Genomic DNA, 22,831 nt, shown 5'->3' with positions numbered 1-22,831 from the left:
CAGTAGTCCTATAAATCTATCCTAATAATCCTCACTAATCATGTAACTTTGATGATAGCGGTCCATTTGTCGTAAACTGTGCACCAGGCTCCAGATTTAAACTGCTACATATGGTCTGCGTTCCATAATGATTCAAATAGGCTACATGTCCCGAATGATTGCCCAATTTGTAATACTAGGTAGCCTAATATGATCCACTATTGCTAGCTATCCTCAGGAACAACCACACAAACTTGACAGAGGCAAAAAAAGTAAACTAACGATGTCATGGAAAGATGCTAAATGTACAGTATGTACAGTGACTGTCAACAGAGAGTGGCTAATATTAAAACAGATTGGAAAAAATACAGTAAAAAATCTGGGTTTATAATTCAAACATTCTAAAAGTCATAAATCAACTCGGTAGGTTTGGCGCTATAAAGTCATTTGCGGATGGCCACAGAAGCCTATAGCTTGGGTCTCCAAACGTCACCCTTGCAAGTTACAGTATAAGGCCAGCATTTCATAAACTTCACCGTGGAAAAGAGGATAGGCTAGGTTGATACACTTCAGTTTGCTGCCATGCTGGGTGCCTGCAGGCTGAGCTCGGTTGTCAGTTGAACAGTGTTTTCTCTGACACATTGGTGCGGCTGGCTTCCGGGTTAAGCAAGAGGGTGTTAAGAAGTGCTGTTTGGCGGGTCATGTTTCGGAGGACGCATAACTCGACCTTTGCGTCCTGAGCTCGTTGGTGAGTTTCAGCGATGAGACAAGATTGAAATGGGGGAGAAAATAAATACAAAAAATAATACAAAAATAAAAATAATATGGGGTATGGGGTCTCCACTACACCTTCATTTGTTTTATGTCTACCTAAACAAATAGCAAGTGAATAGCATGCTATTCTCATGCCTAAATTCAAGGTCAGAATACGTGTAGAGAGAAAAGTGCATAAAAAGGGAATTAAATTCCCTTCTACACGCACTTAAATCGGGTTGGAATTTCCCCCTTGTAGCTTTGCGTTTCCAATAGGCCTACCTAGGAACACTTGATACATGTATTAAATAGGCCTACTGGCTATCTCTATTATCATCAGAAATGTTATTATTGAGTTGTATGTGTTAGATAGGAGCAGATTGAAGATGATTAAAATACTATTTAAATGATCTTATTTTATTGATTACAGTAGTATGTTGTCGCAGTAGATATGAATTTAAACAATATTTTGTAATAATTTAAGTACTGCTGCCTGGTTTTAAGACTTGCTTGTAATTTTAATAGAGAAATGTTCTTTATGGAAATAAAACGAGACATATCACTAAGTAGTATGTTGTTTATTTATTCAGTACTTCATCATAATTTATTATAAGATGCACTGCTAGAACCAGATTGTGTGTGTGTGTGTGTGTGTGTGAGAGAGAGAGAGAGCTTTAAACGGATCAGAGAGCATTTTCATGGCTACTTTTTGGAAAACAGTTCCACAATGCTGCGCTGTTGAACGCATTCTGGGAGTAAGAGGAGACATGGAGATGTCTTAAAGAGAAAAGGGGAGTCAGGAGAAGCAATGGATGCAGAGTTTTCTATGTTTGAGATGACAAGGGAGTTGGAGAGCTGTGGAGAAGATAAAGTGTGTTATACGATGTTTAAGCATGCACTGGACATTGTGTTGGAAACAGTGTTAGGGTGGTATAATAAGGTGTGGAAGACTGGGGTGATACCTGCTGGGTGGAAACGTGCGGTGATATTGCTGTTTGTAAAACCAGGTAAAGATCCCACTAGGGCGGGCAGTTATAGGCCTACCGCACTGACAAACAACATGTGTAAATTGATGGAAAAGATGGTAGTGAGTAGAATAATGTATTTCTTGGGATTTATGGGTTTGATGAGCTTAGCACAGAGTAGGTTCAGGACAGTGGAGGCTGGTGGGAGGTGATATAGGAGGACAGGTTCATTGTAATGAATGGAATTGGATAAATGGAATGGAGTCAAACATGGTTACCATGAGCCTGTCCTCCTATAGCTCCTCCCACCAGCCTCTTCTCGTTCAGTAGAGGGAGGTCTGCCATGGATGCCCTGGTGACAGTTAGTACAGAGATAACCAAGGCCCTGACAATAAAAGAGGTGATGAGGGTTGTGTATTTTGACATTGAAAAAGCTTACAATATCACGTGGAGGGAAGGGTTGTTGATCCAGTTGAGTGCATTGGGAATTGGGGGACGTCTGTAAAACTGGATCATGGATTTCCTGTTTGATCGAGTCATACGGGTGAGGGTGGAGTTAGAATTGTCAATGCGGTTTGAAGTGGATCATGGTACTCCTCAGGGAAGTGTGGTTAGTCCGATGTTGTTCACCCTGATGATAGATGACAGATTTAAGGAGGTGGGACAGGGAGAAGAAAGACAGAAGGAAGGAAGACGGACAGGTCGGATAGGCTTGGTGCTGTTAATGAGACTGGAAAGGATGGGAGTGGTGGGAAGCTTTTGTTGGGTTCTTCCCCATGTGGGTGTGGAGGGTAATGAGAAGGCCAATGTGGTGACTAAGAGTGCTGTGAGGAGAGAGGGGGTAGATATTCAGGTCCCACTGGGCTGCTGGGAAGTCAAGTCCTTGATCCGGGCAAAAGGGCTCCATTTTGGCAAAGGGAATGGGATGCTAGTAGTAAGGGGAGGCCATTTTATTGTGTGTATCGGTCAGGTGGGGAGTATGGGATGTAGGACAGAGTAAAATTGTGTGGAGTAGACTACGATTTGGGAACACAGGTTTGAATGCCATGTTGTGGATAATAGGGAGACATGAAACAGGTCTGTGTGATGAGTGTTTAGTAGAGGAAACGGTGGAGCCTGTGTTGATATTTTGAGAATTGTATGATGTAGATAGGGAGAGATGGTGTGAAAGGGTCAGAGAGGTTGGACAGGGTTGGGGTTGGTGGTGTAGTGGGGGAGGAAAGGGGGGGAAGTGATGTCTAGGGGTCAATTTCACTTTCTTAGAGGAACAGGACTAACGAAGGGAATTTAATATACTGTAGTTAGGCCGTGATTGGCCTTACACTTCAGTACAGTAGGTGGCGGTGTATGCTCCTTGAAAGTTGGATGCGATCCGCCAACCCAATCCCCAAGAAGAAGATGAAGCCGAAGAAGAATTACGCACTCTTGAACAACCGGAAAAAAATAATCAGAAAGGCCGGAAGTACTATGAAAAACACATCACGCTAACCTAGCATGCAATTGTCGATGTTATTTAGATAATAACAGACATTTGTTTTGTCAAGTACAATAACCACATAGGTAGAGGACACGTTTATTCACATCTTATTTCTCAATTGGACCGAGTGGACGATCTAAGTCAAGATGGGAGGAGGTGACCTCGTAAGTATGAGCAAATTATTAGCGTACAAAGCTAACGTTAGCGCTTAACTAACTAACTAATTTAGCTAGCTACGCATGTTTGTTTTGTTTATGTCTAGCAAGCTAACTAACTCATCACAAAACCACCTTGATTCACCTACTGCCAACTTCTGAACTAGTGTTTAGTGAAGCGAAACGCCATCACTGCCACGACAACGATGGCTAGTTGGCGTAACTAGTTAACTAAGTTGACCACCTAACTAAATAAAGTTTTGAAGATGTGCTTATTTTATATTTTTCCAGTTATGTTGTCACACAACTACTTAGCTAGTTAACGTTACTCAGACGTAGTAAATCCTTACCTTCCCAGAAGAACAATTGGAATTCAGAAATGGTTGTATTGATCAATTGTAGCGATATTTACCTGTTTTGTTTAATTATATCGAATATCACTTTCCCTCATCTCTGTCAGAACTTGAAGAAAAGCTGGCATCCCCAGACTATGAAAAACATAGAGCGGGTGTGGAAGGCTGAACAGAAGCACGAGGCTGAGGCGAAGAAGATCGAGGAGCTTCAGAAGGAGCTGAGAGAGGAACGAGCTCGAGAAGATATCACCAGATTCGCTCAGCAGACTGGGGCTTTAAAGTAATGCTCACCTCACCGACCCTTATGATGAGGAGGAAGTAATAGGTCTCACCTTGATAGAGAAACCACTGTCCTGTCTAGGTTTAAAAATCAAACGAGAGCAATTTAAGTGTGCCCTCTCACCACAGACAAATGGACAGAGATACTCCCCTTGGATGCAGTCACTAACACTCAACTGCTTTTTTGTTGTTGTTTTACAGGAAAAAAGATGACCGGTTGGACTGGATGTACCAGGGGCCAGGTGGTCAGGTGTCTCGTGATGAGTACCTGCTGGGCCGCCCCATCGACAAGCAGATTACCCAGCAGTTTGAGGAGCCAGAGAATGGTCCATCCGAACAAACCGGCCTCCTGCCTGGCTCAATCTTCAACCCCTCCACCCCTGCATCCAACCTCGACATGGCCGCCAAGATCAGAGAGGACCCGCTGTTTGATATCAAGTCAGTCACTCTGGTCTCTTTCTTTACCATTTAGTGTGTCCATCTAGCAACTGTTATACCATACACTGATGTTCTGCTGTTAGCCAAGAGCTGATTATAATGACACGTCTTATTTTTCAAGGAAACGAGAGGAGGAGAAAAGGAGGGAGGTCTTGACAAACCCAGTGAAAATGAAGAAGATCAAAGAAATGGTAAATTGGATGGCTCCAATAAAACTGCAATGAAATCAGTTTCAGCCTGCTGTAGTAATAGCTGGGTTCTAAAGTAGCAACCGTTTTTCACTTTTTATTTTCTTTCAGCTGCGTCAGAATCTTGAAAAGAAAGACAAGAAAAAGAAGAGGAAGAAGGACAAGAAGGAGAAAAGGGAAGAGAAGGAGAGGAGAAAGGAGAAGAAGCATAAGAGAAGGAGCTTGAGCTCAAGCTCTGAGGATGAAGATAAAAAACACAGGTGCACCTAACTTCAATAGAGGTTTCTCGGGAGCAGTAAACAGATGCCAATATGATCAGATGTTCAGTTGAACTGTTTTGATCTTTAAGCATTTTGTGATAGTTTACAAATCTAGCTCGCAGCTTCTATTGTTGATGGCAATGGGGTAGATTGTGTGTTTAATCCTATCAGTCCTTAGACCCCAGCAAAATTTGGCTTTTAATTAGGATTTATCTGATTTACATTTAGCCTCTCAGTGACGTGTTTTACTATTTTCTTTTCAGGACAACCAGGGCTACATGTAGAACACAAAACAATTTGTCATAAGTAGTTGCGTTAATTGACAAATGTCCATAAAGAAATAAGGTTTGCTGAAGCAAAAACCTGATAAAAAAATTATTTATATTAATGCTGCAAGTACAGAAATGGTTTGCTCACTGGGAAATGGATAGTCAGTGACAACTATGTGAGCTTATTACAGTATTATAGACACTGTCCTGGGATTTCCTATGGTCTTCTATGTAGAAGAACCTCTTACCTTCTAATGACTCCTTTTGTAGCTTGTGAGCGTCAGAACAAAACTTGTTACATGTGCGTGTTCAGGAGCCTTTCATAGATGGGTAGCTGAAACCATTCGGACTCTACAGACATTCGCACTTATCTCACAAACACCGCTCTAGCTCAGCCGCCGTTAATAATCACACAGACTAATGGTTAGCACCTACGGATGCAGAATAAATAGATTCATCCAATGGTACAACCCATAAGTATGTAGCTCAAACACGCAATGTTTAAAAGGGTTAGAAGTACAAACTCATTGGGTTAACTGAGTGATGTATCTTTACTTAGGCACCATTCTAAAGAGGAATCCAAAGAAACAACCCACTCACATTCCCACCACCGCAATGTCCCAGCTGGCTATGGACTACAGGTCAGTACGGCTCAATCTTTATATATTGACAATGACACCATGAACGTTGTTATCTTAGTCCAATCAATTCAAAGTTATTTAAATCCTCCTGAGAGAGATGTGAACCGCTCATCGCCTAATTTCTCTCCTCAGTTTCCAGCTGGGAGGCATCATCAGTCCTCGAAGCCCCCCAACCACTCGAGGCACCGTTCTCAGGAGAGGAGCTGCTCTCGATCGCCTCAAAGGACAGATGGGAACCGCCATCATTCCTCTCACAGGACAGACAACCATTCCTCTAACAGGACAGACAACCACTCCTCTCACAAATCAGAGAACCACTCATCCCATAGGACAGACCAGTTCAAAGTTCCACAGTTCCAGCGTCCCAAAGCCCCCAGCCCACAGAAAGATCGCTACCAGAGGCGTCAGAGCAGTACCACCAAGTAAGAGTCCACAGCACCTGTTTATACAAGTATCACACTTGGGTTCAATCATTGGTGAACTAATGGTAATCGAACAACCCCATCCTAAAGTGTTTTCTTATCCCTATATTTATCTTTGTGATATTCTCTTAGATGTCTCTCTGCTGAAGAGCTGGAGAAGAAGAGGAGAGAGATGATGGACTTTGCCAAACAGAGAGACGAAGAGCGTGAAATCAACATTAGAAGTTACAAACGGCAGGATGAGAAGGAGCGGGAGAAAGAGAAAGGCGGCAAGCATGACCGCAACGCTGGCTTTATCCAGTAAGTATCTCGCTGACTGACGTGCACACATTAGTGCACGTATGGCATGCTTACTCTGGCTGTTGTCTGGTCCTCTAAAACTGTTGTGTCCTTCCCTGCAGTAACATGAAGCTGGAGAGTGCGTCCACCTCATCCTTGGAGGACCGAGTCAAGAGAAACATCCACTCCATACAGAGGACCCCCGCATCCCTGGAGAAGAATTTCATGAGGAGATGAGAACTAGAAGAAGCAGGAATGGGTTGATGGAGGAGAGAGTAAAAAATATGCACCAGCTACCACACTGAAATATCTGCACTGGTTTGCCATGACTGCCAACTCATTTATATTTTAATAAACAAAACAGACACTGCAGAGGCACCATGCATTTGCACTCAGGCCCTGTGAAACTGCCCCTTAGTCATTGCCCTGACTAAAGAAATGCAAAGGATCCTCTGTAATGGCAAAACTTACCCGTGCCATTCACCAGCAACATACTCACCTTTATAGAATGAGCAACTTTGGATTTGTTTTAAGTGGAAATTGTATATTGTGTTCTCTATAATGGTTAGAATTATTCAAACTTTTATCACACACACACACACACACAACCCTTTTGTAAATGATGTTCCTTGGATATCTTTAGTGTATTGCTGTAAAGGAGAAGAATTGTGGATCTTAATAAAAAAATGTTCCTAAAGTTCTTTGAGTTGGGGACTAACAAACTAAATAACGTCTTTGAGTTGACATGTGTTGTTGTATGTGATGCTGATTACTGCTTTGATACACCTTCAGAGAACTACGATAATTGAAAATGTCCTATGAAGACGAAATACAGAAATTCTCAGGCACACTCACCAGCATCATCATAAAGTAGACATACATTTTTGAATGACTATCGTGGAACCCTTTTGGTTTTATAGGATGATAATAATGCTGGATTTAAGTGTAGCCCATCTCCAGTGTTTTGGTGTTTCAGTCACAGGCTTATAGCTTACTGTACTGTAACTTGTCTTTATTTCCATTATTGTTTCGCTTTCGCACGCTTCAAACAAACTATGAACATGTGCACACTCCCCCAACACAACCGTCAATGATATCAACGGTGGCCACCCATAACTTTTTTACAGACCCAATCATCGTGTAGTACAGAATGACGTATCAAACAGCAAGGTTGACTGATTTCCGGCTGTTCCAAATCGTGTAGTCACTGTGGGATTGTTATCCGCAGTCATTAAAAATAGTGAACATTTACAAGATATTTCAAGGGCTAAGGAAGACACCTCAACGTATTCACAATGGTAAGATTGTCAATAAATAATGTATGCATGTAGCTAGTACTTGTGGTCCGTAGATTGGTTTGTAAAACTAGCTCAGCTAACGTTAGCAACCGGCTGCCTAATCATTTGGTAGCAAGCTAAATGCTAGCTAACGTTAGCTAGCCATGCCAAAAGTCACCTGCAATGGTAACTAACTTGTTCAACGAAAATATAACTAGCGTTTGTCATTTTCCAAACGTTTCTACCACATTAACTCGCAACCTAGTTTGCTATAAACTGGATTATTGTCGCTAACGCTAGTCTGTGAATGAGCTGACAAGCTAATGTTAGTACTAGCTATCTGAAGAGTGATAAAACAACCTCATTCAATTTGGGAGTCTGTTGATGGAAGTTTATAATCGTGACGTTCCTAGCTAATAGTTATGTCAATGTTTCTACTGATTCACCAATGTTTCAAGTGATGGTCACCCGTCAAAGTTATTAACTCAATAGTTAGTGATGGAAACCATGTTGTTTGGGTTTTGAAATTGTCCCCGTCACGATTGCTACTTAACTTCTATCCCTCGTCTCCTTCCTTGTATTCCATCCCCAGTCTATTATGTCCTATAATGGTGGCGCCGTCATGGCGATGAAGGGTAAGCAATGTGTAGCCATTGCAGCAGATCGGAGATTCGGTGTACAGGCTCAGATGGTGACCACCGACTTCCAAAAGATCTTTCCCATGGGAGACAGACTCTACATTGGCCTGGCTGGTCTGGCTACTGACGTGCAGACAGTGTAAGTGTGCCTTGGTCCATCAGTGCACCTCGTATCTCCCAAGTTCTGGAGTATTTGGATGGTCAGTGCAACAGATCGGCTATGCAGGTGATATTAAATATCCACTCTATTTCTTGAACAGTTCCCAGAGGCTCAAGTTCAGATTGAACCTCTATGAGCTGAAGGAGGGGCGTCAGATCAAACCTAAGACATTCATGAGCATGGTCTCCAACCTGCTCTATGAGAGGAGGTGAGTTCACTGATGTGAAGAAGCACAGTATTTCATATACAAGTCTACACTTCCGCCTGGGTGGCAAGTCTGTGACTGATCAAACGTGAATCTGTTGTCTCAGATTTGGGCCATACTACATTGAGCCTGTGATCGCTGGTCTGGACCCCAAGACCTTTGAGCCATTCATCTGCTCCCTGGACCTGATTGGCTGCCCCATGGTGACAGAGGACTTTGTTGTGAGCGGCACTTGCTCAGAGCAGATGTACGGCATGTGTGAATCTCTCTGGGAGCCAGACATGGTAGGTTATTGTGTCCTGTATTGTAAGATAATACATTGAGTGTGATAGTTGACTGTCTCTGACTGTCTTTATTTACAATGGTTATTTTTGACACCTGCAGGAACCAGAGGACCTGTTTGAGACCATCTCCCAAGCCATGCTGAATGCAGTGGACAGGGATGCCGTTTCAGGCATGGGTGTCGTCGTGCAAGTCATGTAAGCACAGTTATACTTTTCCTTTCCCACTGCCTACATTTTGGATGAAATAGTTCCTAATTTGTAATTAATCTGAGGATTCATACAAGTGACATGACATTTAGATGGTGATCTTTAGTAACGCTCTGGTCAATGTTGTAGTGACAGTACCTTGATTTGACTTATTTTGACAGTGAGAAGGACAAGATCACCACACGTACCCTGAAGGCCCGAATGGATTAAAGCTCCTCTCCCTCTGCTGCTTCAACCCCTCATCTCTACCAATTCCCACTATTTTGTATGAAAATGATAAACACTGCGTGTACTGTTTTTCTTAAGATACTGTTCAATAAAATGAATGACTATTAGTGTTACAATGACTCTGGTTTGCCATTTCAGAGCAAGTAATGAAAGATGAGTGCTTAACACTATCAGATTATGATAACTGTGGATTAATACAACCGGGAAGTCTGCAGCCTAATTCCGTAATCTCATGAGAAGAATAGTTTCCAGGGACTAATTTGAATGAATTGAGCGGCTAAACAGCTATTGTCTAACACTTGTCTCATGCGGAAATTTTGCTGCGCTCTCGATACAGAATAGGTCATTATAATAACTTAATTTGAAACCACCTCTACAAGGCATGAATGAATGATCTTTGTTAGTCAAAGGTGAGAAAATGAATTAGATTCAGGGAAAAAAAACAATAACTCCCTTTTAATATGTAATGAATCCTTTTCAAGTAACTTTTCTGATCTAACGTCGATAACAAAACAACTATACAAACACAAATGCTACATTAATGTAAACAAGATATAAAAAATGATTCTTATGGTAATAAAACAAGCATTTGCTTTAGTATTCCCCTTTTTATGTGGATTTTCTTTTACCAACCTCCAAGTTCATGGTAAAAATGTCAAGTTTTTAGAACAATATGGCAACGTAACATTCAGACATGTTTTTTCTTTTTTTAGTCATAATGCTCAGATGCTAAGTTCAGTGGTTTGCCGTTTCAGCTAACTGGCGAAGTCATGTACATTTTAGCCATGCATTTTGATATTGCATTCATTTACGTAAAACCCTTATATATTAATTAATCTCCTGCATTTCCAATTTTGTTACTGTCGGCTGCGGATCTCCTGACAAGTCAGAGTTTGTAAACGCCTGTTGGCCACTAGGTCAAAAGATTAATGCGATCTGACCGCTTCTGTGTCTGTGAGGTGTGTGTGTGTGTGTGTCAAAATAATCACGAACAGACGGTACTAAACAGACTCCTACTGCTGAAGCAGACTCTTTCAAGGCATTAGTGAGACAGTTCCCGTGCTGGCGTGAGGACTAGTATAAGGTGGCGGGGGGACGGTCTCAAGTATCCTATAGAACTCTGTTTCACAAGCCTTCCTTGTTGAGCACTCAGACCGAGGAGATGGGGAGTAGGACGTGGGAGGAGAAGAGACGCGTTGCTTTTTTTTTTTTAAAGAAAGAGTCCGGCGCCCCTTCTGTGGGTCAATGGAACAGGCTTGTTGTCTGTGCATCCTTTCAGTCTGTCGTCCCCTGGGTGGGAGGGTAAGGGGTGGGGCGAGAGAGGGGTGGGTGTGGCTGATGGCTCTATGACAGTGATTGGCTGGGGTAGGAGAGATGATTCTATGACAGGATGTTGGACATGAACTCAAAGAATCTTTTGGAGTACTGCTCTGGGTTTACGGTGGAGATCTCTGCCCCGGCCTGAGGGAGAGACAACAGAGAGTAAAGTGTAAACATATGCACATTAGGAACATACAACTACAATTTCTATGCCATAACACATCTCACAAGATCATCTTCTCCTAGAAACTACTATATGATCTAGCATCTTTGCAGCCTAATCACTTGGCTTCATGTTAGGTCAGATCTAGTCCATTACTCACCCCATGTTTCACAGTTTTGGCAGCATGTGCAGCTTTTTTCTTAGCGTCGTAGTGCGTGAGGATGTCGATGATAGCCATGAAGTACACTTCTTTCTTCACAGCACCTACCACAAGGAGCAAGACAGTGAATAGGTGTATAAATAGCAAGTATTACTTTTCACTGGGCTGTCCCATGATGTCTGTTCTAAAATGAGTTTCATTTTCAAATGTTAATTCAAGATGCACTATACAGAAATTGCTCCAACATTTCCTGGTTGCTTACCTATCTACACACAATACCCCATAATGACAAAGTGAAAACGTGTTTTTAGACATTTTTGCAAATGTATTGAAAACGAAATACAGAAATAGCTCATTTACATTAGTATTCACACCACTGAGTCAATACTTTGTAGAAGCACCGTTGGCAGCGATTACAGCTGCAAGTTTTTCTGGGTAAGTCTCTAAGAGCTTTCCACACCTGGTTTGTACAACACTTGCCCATTGTTATTTTAAAAAATTATTCAAGCTCTGTCAAATTGGTTGTTATCCTGTTGAGTGTAGGGGGCAGTATTTTGATGTTTGGATGAAAAACGTACCCAAATGAAACTGCCTATTTCTCAGGCCCAGAATCTAGAATATGCATATAATTGTCAGATTAGGATAGAAAACACTCTAAAGTTTCCAAAACTGTCAAAATATTGTCTGTGAGTATAACAGAACTGATATTTCAGTCGAAAACCTGAGGAAAATCCAACCCGGAAGTGCTGTTTTTCCTGAAAGCTCTGTTCCATTGCCTGCCTTCGCTCCATTTAAAGGGATAGCAACCATATTCCTTTTCCTATGGCTTCCACATGTTGTGAACAGTCTTTAGACATAGTTTCAGGCTTTTATTTTGAAAAATGAGCGAGAAAGATCACATCGTGTCATTGGATGGCTGGGCGTTTTGCATGCGCAACAGCTTGAAGCAGACATTTTCTCTCTCTCTCCTATTGAAGAAGGTACAGTCCGGTTGAAATATTATCGATTATATATTGTAAAAACAACCCGAGGATTGATTATAAAAAACGTTTGACATGTTTCTACGAACTGTACGGATACTATTTGGAATTTGTCAGCCCAGTCGTGACCGCTCGAGCCTGTGGATTTCTGAACATAACACGCCAACCAATTGGAGTTATTTTGGATATAAAATAATCTTTATGGAACAAAAGGAACATTTATTGTGTAACTGTCTCGTGAGTGCAAACATCCGAAGATCATCAAAGGTAAGCGATTCATTTTATTGCTTTGCTGACTTTCGTGACCAATCTACTTGGCTGCTAGCTGTTTGTAATGTTTTGTCTGCTGAGAGAGATGTCCTTACATAAATGCTTGGTATTGCTTTCGCCGAAAAGCTTTTTTGAAATCTGACATGCCAGGTGGATTAACAACAAGCTAAGCTGTGTTTTGCTATAATGCACTTGTGATTTCATGAAAATTAAATATTTTTAGTAATTTAATTTGAATTTGGTGCTCTGCAATTCAGCGGATGTTGACGGAAATGATCCCGCTAACGGGATGGGTGCATCAAGAAGTGAATCACTGCTAGACAACCGTCAGGTCCTTTTTTGCAGTATTATTTAAGTGACTTTTTGGATTATGTTTTATTCAGTACAGGCTTCATTTTCACTTTGTCATTTAGGTTAGTATTGTGGAATAACTACAATGTTGTTGATCCATCCTCAGTGTTCTCCTATCACAGCCATTAAACTCTGTAACTGTTTTAAAGTCACCATTGGCCTCATGGTGAAATCCCTGAGTGGTTTCCTTCCTCTCCAGTTTGGAAGGACTCCTGAATCTTTGTAGTGACTGGGTATATTGATACAGCATCCAAAGTGTAATTAATAACTTCACCATTGCTCAAAGGGATATTCAATGTCTGTATTTTGAGTATTTTCAATGTCTGTATATTTCTATCAACAGGTGCCCTTCTTTGTGAGGCATTTCAGCTTCCAATTTTTTATTAATAAGTAAACATTTCGAAAAAAAACATAATTCCACTTTGACATTATGGGGTATTTATTGTGTGTAGGCCAGTGACACAAAATCTCAAATGTAATCCATTTTAAATTCAGTCTGTAACACAACAAAATGTGGAAAAAGTCAAGGTGTCAATACTTTCTGAAGCACTGTAGATAGAGAATAGCACAAATATAGCACAATTGCATAGAAAAATCACTTGACAAAACTCAAGAAAGAGTGTCTCTTACTGTCGTTGCTCTTGATTGCGTAGACGTCCACGGAGGAGTCGAACTCGCCAGGGCTGAAGAACCCGCCAAAGTTGAGGGGGTTCCCAGGGCTGTCTGGAGGGGTGCCGAAGGAGCCGGTGAGTGCTCCTCCCATCCCATCGTTCTCGTACTCCTCCTCCTCTCCTCCTGCCTCCACCTCCATCTCCTCCTGCTCTGCCCGGTCCACATCATGGATCCCCACCAGCAAACTGTAGTCCATGATCTTCAGAGTGGCCAGGAACTGATGCACACAAACGGGAGAGATGGCAGATATTGCAACAAATGTTAATTTAGGAAATTTCCCTGGAGGACATTAAACTCACTATTCTTCTATTTGTCAACCTAAAGTCATGTCTTTGTTCACAGGTACTTAGGTGAAACTGGTTGAAAGGACTAGAAACAAAACACAATGTGCAGAAGTCCATTTACCCGGATATTTAAACAACGACGACTGTAATGAGAATAAAAACAACATCAATTCGAGCAGCCGTGAGATGTCTCCTACCTCTACGTCGCGCTTTAGTTTCTCCAAGAAGTACTTCTTGTTGTCATCTCCTATCTGCAGCTTCTGGCCCTCGTTCAGAAAGTCGTTGTCTTTAAAGGTGGGGAGTTCCTTGGCCTGAGCAGAGTGATAGAAATGAGAATCAAAATATTCTGAGATTGGCACAAATGACAGAGGTCTTTCTTGCTGTTAATTTTGATGCATGAAAAGTAGGGTCATTTGATTCAGTTTACACTCATTGTCCTTGGATTGACTTTTTAGGGAGAACAACTATTTCAGCTATTTCCTCTTGGTGTAATGGTTAAGACGGTGGGTTTCTTGAGCGAGAGATCCGACCAGTGACCTGGCCCCACCAGGTTCTGTCTGTCCCTCACTGGGCGTGAACCAGCAACCTTCTGTTCCCAACAACAACTCAGCAGTCACAAAGCAGTATCACGCACCGCTCTACAAAAGACGTAGCCAGGAAGGGATATAACTACTTCTAGGTTTCAGAGCGGGTAATGTAACTCGCATGGTGGATACTACTAGCGCACACAGCTAACTATTCCACATGGACTACACTCACCCCCTTTTGACTTCCCCTTCTGCGCAGCATGGACAGCAGTCGGACATGGCCCAACTGTGGATGTGTTATTTCATTTGTGCTTCATTATCATTAGATGGAAAAGTCATTACTTCTGCACTTTTCTAAAAGTATTTTGGGCTGTAAATGAGTTTTGTTTATAGCTGGTTAGTTTGATGCTTTTTTTTTTAGCATGATCCACACAATTATTTTGGGTTCCTGTCATTGTACCCCAACACTCCTCTCATCATCGTAACTATGTAAATGAACGCACCTTCTCTTTGTCACTGGCTTCCCTTGAGACTGTGGAACCCTGAATGAGAAAAAAAAAAAAGATCATTCCCAGAGATGTTACGGAATTCAGAGTTAGAGACAGACATTCGTTGCATCTTTGTTCCCCCTTTGTTTCTCCTGGACTTGACAGTAATGGTTATAACATTGTCATATTTCAGAAAGCAGAATTGTTTCCCCCAGAGAATGCCTGTCAGCCACAGAGGTGTTTGTTGTGAAGGGAAATGACGTTCTGCGAGTCAATAGGCATGTACGCCATCACACCTCTATTCTCAGTGTTGTGCACAAAGAGACAGATTTACTGAGCTTTTCCACAAGAGCAGAATTCTTAACCATTTCCCCTTCTAAATAATGGGCTCCCGAGTGGCGCAGCGGTCTAAGGCACTGCATCTCAGTGCAAGATGCGTCACTACAGTCTCTGGTTGGATTCCAGGCTGTATCACATCCAGCCGTGATTGGGAGTCCCATAGGGGGAGCACAATTGGCCCAGTGTCGTTCGGGTTTGGCCGGGGGTAGGCCATCATTGTAAATAAATAAGAATGTGTTCTTAACAGACTTGCCTAGTTAAATAAAGGTAAAAATAATAATAATTAAAAAGATTACATCACATAAGCAGAAAATAGTCTATAAATCTAGACTTAAGTAAGTTGCTGGAGCCTCAAGTTCTACGGTGAACCGGAATACTCTGCAAGCACCCTATGCATTGAGCTTGTTATAAATGCCCTTACCCCAATGAGCGCCAACAGTGTTACAGCTGTAAGTGTGCTCCTTACTGGAATTGGTGTACTACCAGTAAGTGTTCTCCCAGTTAGTTCCCTCCAAGCTAGTGTGCATATCGACACCTACCTTCAGGTCGTACTTGCGGTGCACGGTGAGACGGTGGCTGAATACATTACGGGTCACCACCAGGTACGTCTCAACCCCGTCCACTGTTAGCCGGTACATGCCCAGGAACTGGGGGAGCAGAGTGCTGCCATGACACTCCACTATGAACTGAGGAGACCCAGAGGAGGAGGATGGAAATATAGGGAGAGGAAAGGAGAGAGAGAGGAGGAAGGAGAATGAGTAATGCAAAGGAACAGTGGGAGAGCTCCAGTAATGACGTCGGCATAATTGTTAGCTATTACAAAAGGATAGTCCCGTCAAATCGGACAATTCACAGATATTTCTGCAGCACCACATTGAAAGGTCCTCGATATTTGAGGACAACATGCTCCCTTCAACATGTACTACATGTATGTTTGTACAGAAAATATATATTTTTAAATTCAAACGTGTTATATTTGTGCCTGCGGTAACTCTCCCACCTGGTGGTACTTCTTGAGGATGTTGTGCATCTCGGCGATGTCTTCGCTGGACACCGTCTTGATGACGAAGCGGTGGTCGTAGCTGGACAGGAAGCGGTTGCCAAAGCGCCCCTGGGAGTCGCTGTTCAGCGGGGCGCTCCTCGTCAGAGAGTTCTGATGATGATCCACCACAGGAGGGAGCCCGGGGAAGGGAGAGACATACAGAGCAGAAAATTGAGGCTTTGGTGTGAATGAAAAGCCCTCTATAAAGAAAGTGTTTCATAATTACTTCACAAGTTAGTAATGGATCAATGGATTTCATTTACAGAACTATTCCAAGCTAAAAAAAAAACCTTCACATAGGGATCCATTTAGCAAGGCTACCAAGATAGTTGAACTTAATGTAACAAACCATGCTTGGTATGATTCTCTAAACACACACACTGTTTACATGTGATAACTCAGTAAAAAGGGGCCGTCTTTTAGTTATATATCAACAAATGCTGATAAAGCCTTACTACATTGGGTTGAAGGGTGAAATCCAGAGAAAGACGTACTACATTGGGTTGAAGGGTAAAATCCAGAGAAGAACTTACTACATTGGGTTGAAGGGTGAAATCCAGAGAAGAACTTACTACATTGGGTTGAAGGGTGAAATCCAGAGAAGAACTTACTACATTGGGTTGAAGGGTGAAATCCAGAGAAAGACTTACTACATTGCGTTGAAGGGTGAAATCCAGAGAAAGACGTACTACATTGGGTTGAAGGGTGAAATCCAGAGAAGAACTTACTACATTGGGTTGAAGGGTGAAATCCAGAGAAAGACTTACTACATTGGGTTGAAGGGTGAAATCCAGAGAAAGACTTACTACATTGGGTTGAAGGGTGAAAGCCAGAGAAAGACTTACTACATTGGGTTGAAGGGTGAAATCCAGAGAAGAACTTACTACATTGCGTTGAAGGGTGAAATCCAGAGAAAGACTTACTACATTGGGTTGAAGGGTGAAATCCAGAGAAGAACTTACTACATTGGGTTGAAGGGTGAAATCCAGAGAAAGACTTACTACATTGGGTTGAAGGGTGAAATCCAGAGAAAGACTTACTACATTGGGTTGAAGGGTGAAATCCAAAGAAAGACTTACTACATTGGGTTGAAGGGTGAAATCCAGAGAAGAACTTACTACATTGGGTTGAAGGGTGAAATCCAGAGAAAGACTTACTACATTGGGTTGAAGGGTGAAATCCAGAGAAAGACTTACTACATTGGGTTGAAGAGTGAAATCCAGAGAAAGACTTACTACATTGGATTGAGGGAAGAATTGGAATCTGCAATGAGTCAAACAGGGCAGGGAACAACCGGGAGTTCCCTCTGGTACTCTGATCTGCTCTCTCCATAACTGTCCTTCAGCCTTTTGACATTACTGAGTCGAGCCAAGCAAACGTCTATCCTCACTCTGTCTTTCAGTTCGCTACTGTGAACCCATCCTCAAATGGTCTTTCTCGTCAGTTAACCCATCCTACATTCTTCCCCCGTAGACATCTCCACACGGGAGACCATATTTTACCTGGTAATCCTGGTCATCGATGGAGAACCTCTCCCTCAGGTTGCGGAACACCATAGGGCAGTACTCTTTGAATTTAAAACGGCTGGGCAGGTTCTCTCTGAGAGATACAAGAGTGTTGAAGAGTGTTAATATAGAAGAGTGTGTTAGCCCATTAGCAGTCAGAGCGTTGATGTCATCTGAGGAAGCATTGGAACAGATAACGGAAATGTGAGAAGCAATTGACCAGCATACTACACTAGAGGTGCTTCACTGCGAGGATGATTTGCAATGCAAAGATTATCCGTTAAATGTTCAATGAATGTTTTGACTACAACCCCAGTGTAATGGAGATCGCCAGAGGCATAATCCTGATTTGACTGATGCAGGAAAATAAAAGTAAGGCATGTGATATATCAGAAGATGTGTAGTAGACTTATTACCAACCTAAAATAGTCATATAAATCATACAGTTTATCTGGATTTTAAACTCATTTTCTGTATAAATAGCTTCTAAAATATATGTAAACAGACCATTATTGTCTCAATTTTGTGCTTTCTTGGAAAGCTGTGAGTGCTATTACATGACACAATGTCAGTACTTGTTACATTACAACTTGTCTAAGTCCTATCATCAACTGATTTCAGCCAGTTTATGGCTGTGGATTGATTGCATTGTTTGAATGGAATGTTGACATATTGGCAGTTCACTTGACAAAATGTATGGAATCATTCCTCTAAAACTGTCTGGCTAGCTAAATTCTTCAAATTCATTACATTACACAATATCTTATCACAGCAAACCATGGTTGACCAACACCCTGACCAAAATGCTGACTGTTAGCACGTCATAAGAAGGTTCATGTCCATTCTATTACTCTAAATCTATGGTTAGTCCATTAGCAGAGTCAGAGTGTCTGAGGAACTCACTGGACTAGATAAAGGAAATATGAGAAGCTCCTGACCAGCATACTACAGGTGCTTCACTATGAGGACGATTTCCATTGCAAAGCTGCTCAGTTAAGTGTTCAGTTAATGTTTTGACTACAACTCCAGTGTAGTGGGGATCGCTAGACCCATGGTGAGTTATATTACAGGTGATAAGAGGAACTTGATCTGGCTCGTGATTTAAAATTACACCACATCATAGACAATTGGGCCAACCAAGCCAAGACCTTCTCTCTCCTAATCAGTAGCATAACATAGTGTTAGCAGATTTCAGGTAGTACCGTACCGTATATTTTAGACAATGCAGCTAAATTGGCCTCTTGTTTGAGTTTATATGGGGCAGTAATATGGTGGGCAGTAATACGGTATGGCAGGTTGCAAAGTCAGGACCCGGGATACCTACTTGTTAAATAGGTGGTTGTCCACTTTGATCTTACTGTAGGCTTTAAAATCATCAGGCATCAGCATTACTGGTACAGGCACGTTACTTAACTCGTTGATCTGAAATAGAGGGGAGATGGAAAGAGCAGGAGATCAGAATAGAATGCTAGAGCAGGGAAGAGGAGGTCAACACACTAATCCCCACACCAGACCAAACTGCAGTGAACCAGTGTCTATTTACTGATAATCATTCACTTTGGACCAAAGCGAACTGACAGCAGTGCTCTCTGGCTGAGTCCCCTTGTCACACTGTTGATCTTATCTACCGAGACAGATTCACTGTAAGGAACAGACTGATTCCCAGAGCGAGCCCTCTCCATAGATTGATGAACTCCAGACAGTAAGAGGAGTGGCAGGGAGGGAACGTGAATAAACGCTTCAAAATAAAAAAAGGAGACAAGAATGCATCCAGGAGACACAGACGCGGCTAAAATAGGAGAGAAATGGGAAAGTTACCTTGAGGTAGAAAAATAATAGCATACGGAGCACAAACACATTGAATATGCAGGACATAGCCAAGTAGCCTCTCATAGAGCTGGAGTTTTGAGTTATATCAGGCTCTCTCTCTGAGACTACTTCAAGGGATAGACTCTCATTCAACTGTCTGACATGCTATGAAAAATCACTGTCTATCATGCCGACAGGTTATGCTCTGGTCAATTGTTTTTATTTGAACCTTTTATTTAACGAGAGAAGTCAAACGAAGAACAAATTATTATTTACAATGACGGCCTACACCACTGGGCCAATTGTGCGCCACCCTATGGGACTCCCGATCACAGCCGATTGTGATCCAGCCTGGATTTGAACCAGGGTGTCCGCAGCGATTCCTCAAGCACTGAGAAGCAGTGCCTTAGACTGCTGCGCCACTCGGGAGCCCAAATGAATGTGTCCTTCAAAAGTATCATCATATTCATTTTGTCATTAGAGGCATAGCTTAATGCCTTCAGCAGGCAGACACATTCGATATCCTGACTATATGTTGGATTATGTCTAATCAACCTCCACACAAGGTTTGATGAAGGTGGTCGTTTGTAGCTCAGTTGGTAGAGCATGGTGCTTGTAAAGCCAGGGTAGTGGGTTCGATTCCCGGGACCACCCATCTGCATGACTGTAAGTCGCGTTAGAGAAAAGTGTCTGCTCAATGGCAGATTTGATTGTAAGTTTGATGAAGGCCCGTGTCAGATTTGAAGATGTAGGTTATTCCCGGTGTTGGAAAGCCTGTAAGGCTGGCATTATCTACCAACAAGACTGAATCCATGTTTTTGAAGGGAGCTTCAAATAAATCTGTGTTTGGCTATATGCTCCAACTGACAAAGGTATTCTCTGAGCAAAAGCTTAGTTTGGAACTGAATTCATCCGGCTTTGTGACTAGCAGAACGTTGTTACGACTGACTACCAAGATGAAATATATTCTGGTTATGAGAGCCTTGAGGAGAAGGCTCTTTGACGCCTTTCTTGTAATCGCCTAAATTAGCCTGCCGCCTACACCTTGAATCTACACCCAGCCTCCACCACACACTAAACTTGTCCATGATGAATATTGCAGAATGCATCACAGGATGATTATTACAGCTTCACTAAATATGCGAGTTTGGTTAATTAATGCCATTGTTTTCTCCATTTGAAGCATGTATTCTTTCCCTGGTCTACAAGAACTGCCTATTTGACAATGGTCTATATTTATCCTTATCTTTCTTATATAAGGTATTGAAATGTACATAAAATAGGCTCACCAAAAACACAGCAAGCAGAGGGGGAAATCAATTGAGAAAGAATAATTACAGACAACAGTACATGCAAGATGTAATGTACATGTTAGAGTGTAGGCAACATATTGAAATGCATGCAAACAAGTGAAATGATGCATCAGCACTGTTATTCAAATTCTGGGTGAAGCGAATCCAAAACTGGGGCATCATATTCATGCCAAAGACATTGATCTGGAGGTGTCAGTCAAGCAGGGAAGGGGGTGTGTTCGCCTACTACTGCTGGCCACAAAAAAATAGAGCCTTGAAGCTCTCTGCAATGCATTTGGTGATCGCTGCATTCATGCGAGTGAGAAACTTGATGCATTTGGTGAAAAACAGTCTCAATAAAGTGTATTTTAGGATGAGTTGAAGACAATGTCACTTTTCCCACTCAAATTAGACTAACTGTGAGCCTATTATTGTTATGGTTGAGTGTTCAAATGTGTACTTCACACTAAACCACGTTAAATCAGGAATACAGGCTAGAATCTGCAAATGTAAGATTTGCCGCTTTATTATTCATTGAAGCCTGTAAAACAATAGGCAGTCAGGCTGCGGTTGGGGCGTAATGCAACTTGCTGCTCTCCAACAGTCACACCCCTCTCTGGCCTGCGCTAGACAGAATGGATGCTTTGGTTGGAGCAGTGCTCACGACCTCCTCCCCTAACCAACTAACTAGCTCACTTCAGACCACCACACATCCCACGTTCTTACAGAACAGAAGACGTTATGCAGCTTGTGCCGAATAATTCCTGCATAGTGCGCGGGGTAATGTCAAATGTTTATGTTCAACGTCGCAGCTATATTTGCTGCACATTTTTAAAGCGCACGCGACTGGCACACCAAATAGCTAGAATGTTGCTACATTGATATTCCTGACCAGGGAGAATGGTGACTGAAGGGTTAACAGCTTTCACCTAAGCATCAGACTAAGTACCTGGCTAACACCCATACACTACAGACTACTAGACGACGGATGAGCTCAAAAATTTACTCTGGTCAATCAAGCAGCTGGCTAACTATCGCGTTACCGTTTGCTAGTCAAAACACCATAAAGACAAACAAGCTAGCGTGGGAACATGAACAAAAATACATTTACCGTATGGTTGACACCCCACATTAAAACGCTGAGAATAGGCTCACTTGCACGGAATAATTTCACTTTCTGTCCTATAAAATGTTTCTTTTTCGTCTTCGTTTTGCTAGCGCTCACCGGCGCAACGCTGGTACAGTTGGATGACATGTCTCCTGTTGGGAATAATTTAGGAAACGCAAGACAGCACTGTAATCAAGCAGGCTAGCTGGGTCGTAAGCACTCCAGACAACGAAATGTACTTTTAAGAGCGTGATATCTATACGTGCATTGTCGCATCCAATTTGCAGGGTCTTTGAATCAAATTAGATTCTGTAGTAAATTAACGGGATTGCATGTTGCGTGGTCACCACCCTTCCTCCCGAGCAGGCCACACGGTTCAGTCCGGAGCGGCACACAGACCAGCTGTTGGCATAGATAGCTAGCCAGCCATCTCGCTACAGGCAAGGTTGCCTTTAGCTACGCCGCAGTCTTCTTTGATAAGTAATACACTCTTGGTGTACGACTCCTCTCCTTTCTGGTGTCGTCTGCTACCCACAACGGTTTGAGGTGATTTTATTTAGAGGTTAGTAATCCCATTATGATGCGCCTGAGATTGTTGTCACCAGTTTTGGGGTCTCCTCAAGATGGCGTCTAGACTGAACGTCGCAAAGCGAAGTGCGCCCCCAAGAGGCAGAGAGTAGAAGCGCGCGTACTGTAGTCGGTACATTTTGGTGTGAAAATCAGTAAATCTCTGTATTTGTAAAAGCTGCTAATGGCAAAAGTAATGCTGTGGATCGGATATCAGGATTTCTCATAGAGTAAATGTGTAATTCATACTGAATGGTGATGAAGCAGAAAAGGCATACATTTCATGTGTAGGCCTATGCTATAAATCTTGCACGTTGTGCAGTCAAGTTGACCCGCAAAATCCTACAATAAATCCAATAATATAGTTATCAATGTTCTGTAGTAAAAACTTCAGGATTGTCTCTAGGGGAGCATTGTCTAGGGGGGCGTGGTTTTCCGTCTAGAAATGGTTGTCAAAATAGAAAATGAATGCAATGACTCCTTCATAAACAAATGTG

General features: G+C 42.2%; 3 protein-coding genes across 3 annotated transcripts; 2 read left to right on the top strand and 1 right to left on the bottom strand.

The window, feature by feature from the left end:
- The first annotated feature begins 2,929 nt into the window (after positions 1-2,929).
- LOC110485910 (pre-mRNA-splicing factor CWC25 homolog) lies at positions 2,930-7,185 on the top strand. The gene is made up of 9 exons (XM_021557136.3): positions 2,930-3,338; positions 3,790-3,962; positions 4,163-4,399; positions 4,521-4,590; positions 4,699-4,847; positions 5,676-5,757; positions 5,890-6,179; positions 6,312-6,479; positions 6,581-7,185. The coding sequence occupies exons 1-9, from the start codon at positions 3,321-3,323 to the stop codon at positions 6,693-6,695; spliced, it is 1,302 nt and encodes a 433-aa protein (XP_021412811.3). The 5' UTR covers positions 2,930-3,320; the 3' UTR covers positions 6,696-7,185.
- A 495-nt stretch (positions 7,186-7,680) lies between these two features.
- On the top strand, positions 7,681-9,570 carry LOC100135869 (proteasome subunit C10-11). Its single transcript, NM_001124250.1, is given in 6 exon segments — positions 7,681-7,756; positions 8,328-8,512; positions 8,634-8,741; positions 8,845-9,022; positions 9,123-9,217; positions 9,391-9,570. Coding segments are annotated over 6 exon segments (618 nt in total). The 5' UTR covers positions 7,681-7,753; the 3' UTR covers positions 9,440-9,570.
- Positions 9,571-9,900: 330 nt separating this feature from the next.
- Positions 9,901-22,423, bottom strand: LOC110485909 (phosphatidylinositol 5-phosphate 4-kinase type-2 beta). The gene is made up of 11 exons (XM_036940581.2): positions 22,034-22,423; positions 21,771-21,919; positions 18,883-18,980; positions 17,556-17,652; positions 16,012-16,164; positions 15,551-15,697; positions 14,688-14,726; positions 13,855-13,968; positions 13,332-13,590; positions 11,101-11,204; positions 9,901-10,918 (listed from the first exon to the last, which is right to left on the bottom strand). Exons 2-11 carry the CDS (start codon positions 21,912-21,914, stop codon positions 10,838-10,840), a joined length of 1,236 nt encoding a protein of 411 aa, XP_036796476.1. The 5' UTR covers positions 21,915-21,919; positions 22,034-22,423; the 3' UTR covers positions 9,901-10,837.
- Positions 22,424-22,831: the final 408 nt, after the last annotated feature.

This window comes from Oncorhynchus mykiss, chromosome 13 (genome assembly GCF_057628025.1).
Source record: "Oncorhynchus mykiss isolate SJ-2025 chromosome 13, ASM5762802v1, whole genome shotgun sequence".
NCBI lineage: Eukaryota > Metazoa > Chordata > Actinopteri > Salmoniformes > Salmonidae > Oncorhynchus > Oncorhynchus mykiss.
Note: the sequence above shows the minus strand (reverse complement) of the source record. Positions and strands in the feature narration are given on the sequence as shown.

Excerpts from the sequence above, each read along its gene's own strand:
- LOC110485909 (XM_036940581.2), bottom strand. The coding sequence starts at position 21,914 with ATGTCATCCAACTGTACCAGCGTTGCGCCGGTGAGCGCTAGCAAAACG. Across the intron at positions 18,981-21,770 it reads TGTGGGGTGTCAACCATACG|ATCAACGAGTTAAGTAACGT; the intron begins GTAAATGTATTT and ends CCTCTATTTCAG. Across the intron at positions 15,698-16,011 it reads TCCTCAAGAAGTACCACCAG|TTCATAGTGGAGTGTCATGG; the intron begins GTGGGAGAGTTA and ends GGGTCTCCTCAG.
- LOC110485910 (XM_021557136.3), top strand. Across the intron at positions 4,400-4,520 it reads GACCCGCTGTTTGATATCAA|GAAACGAGAGGAGGAGAAAA; the intron begins GTCAGTCACTCT and ends TTATTTTTCAAG. Across the intron at positions 5,758-5,889 it reads CAGCTGGCTATGGACTACAG|TTTCCAGCTGGGAGGCATCA; the intron begins GTCAGTACGGCT and ends TTCTCTCCTCAG.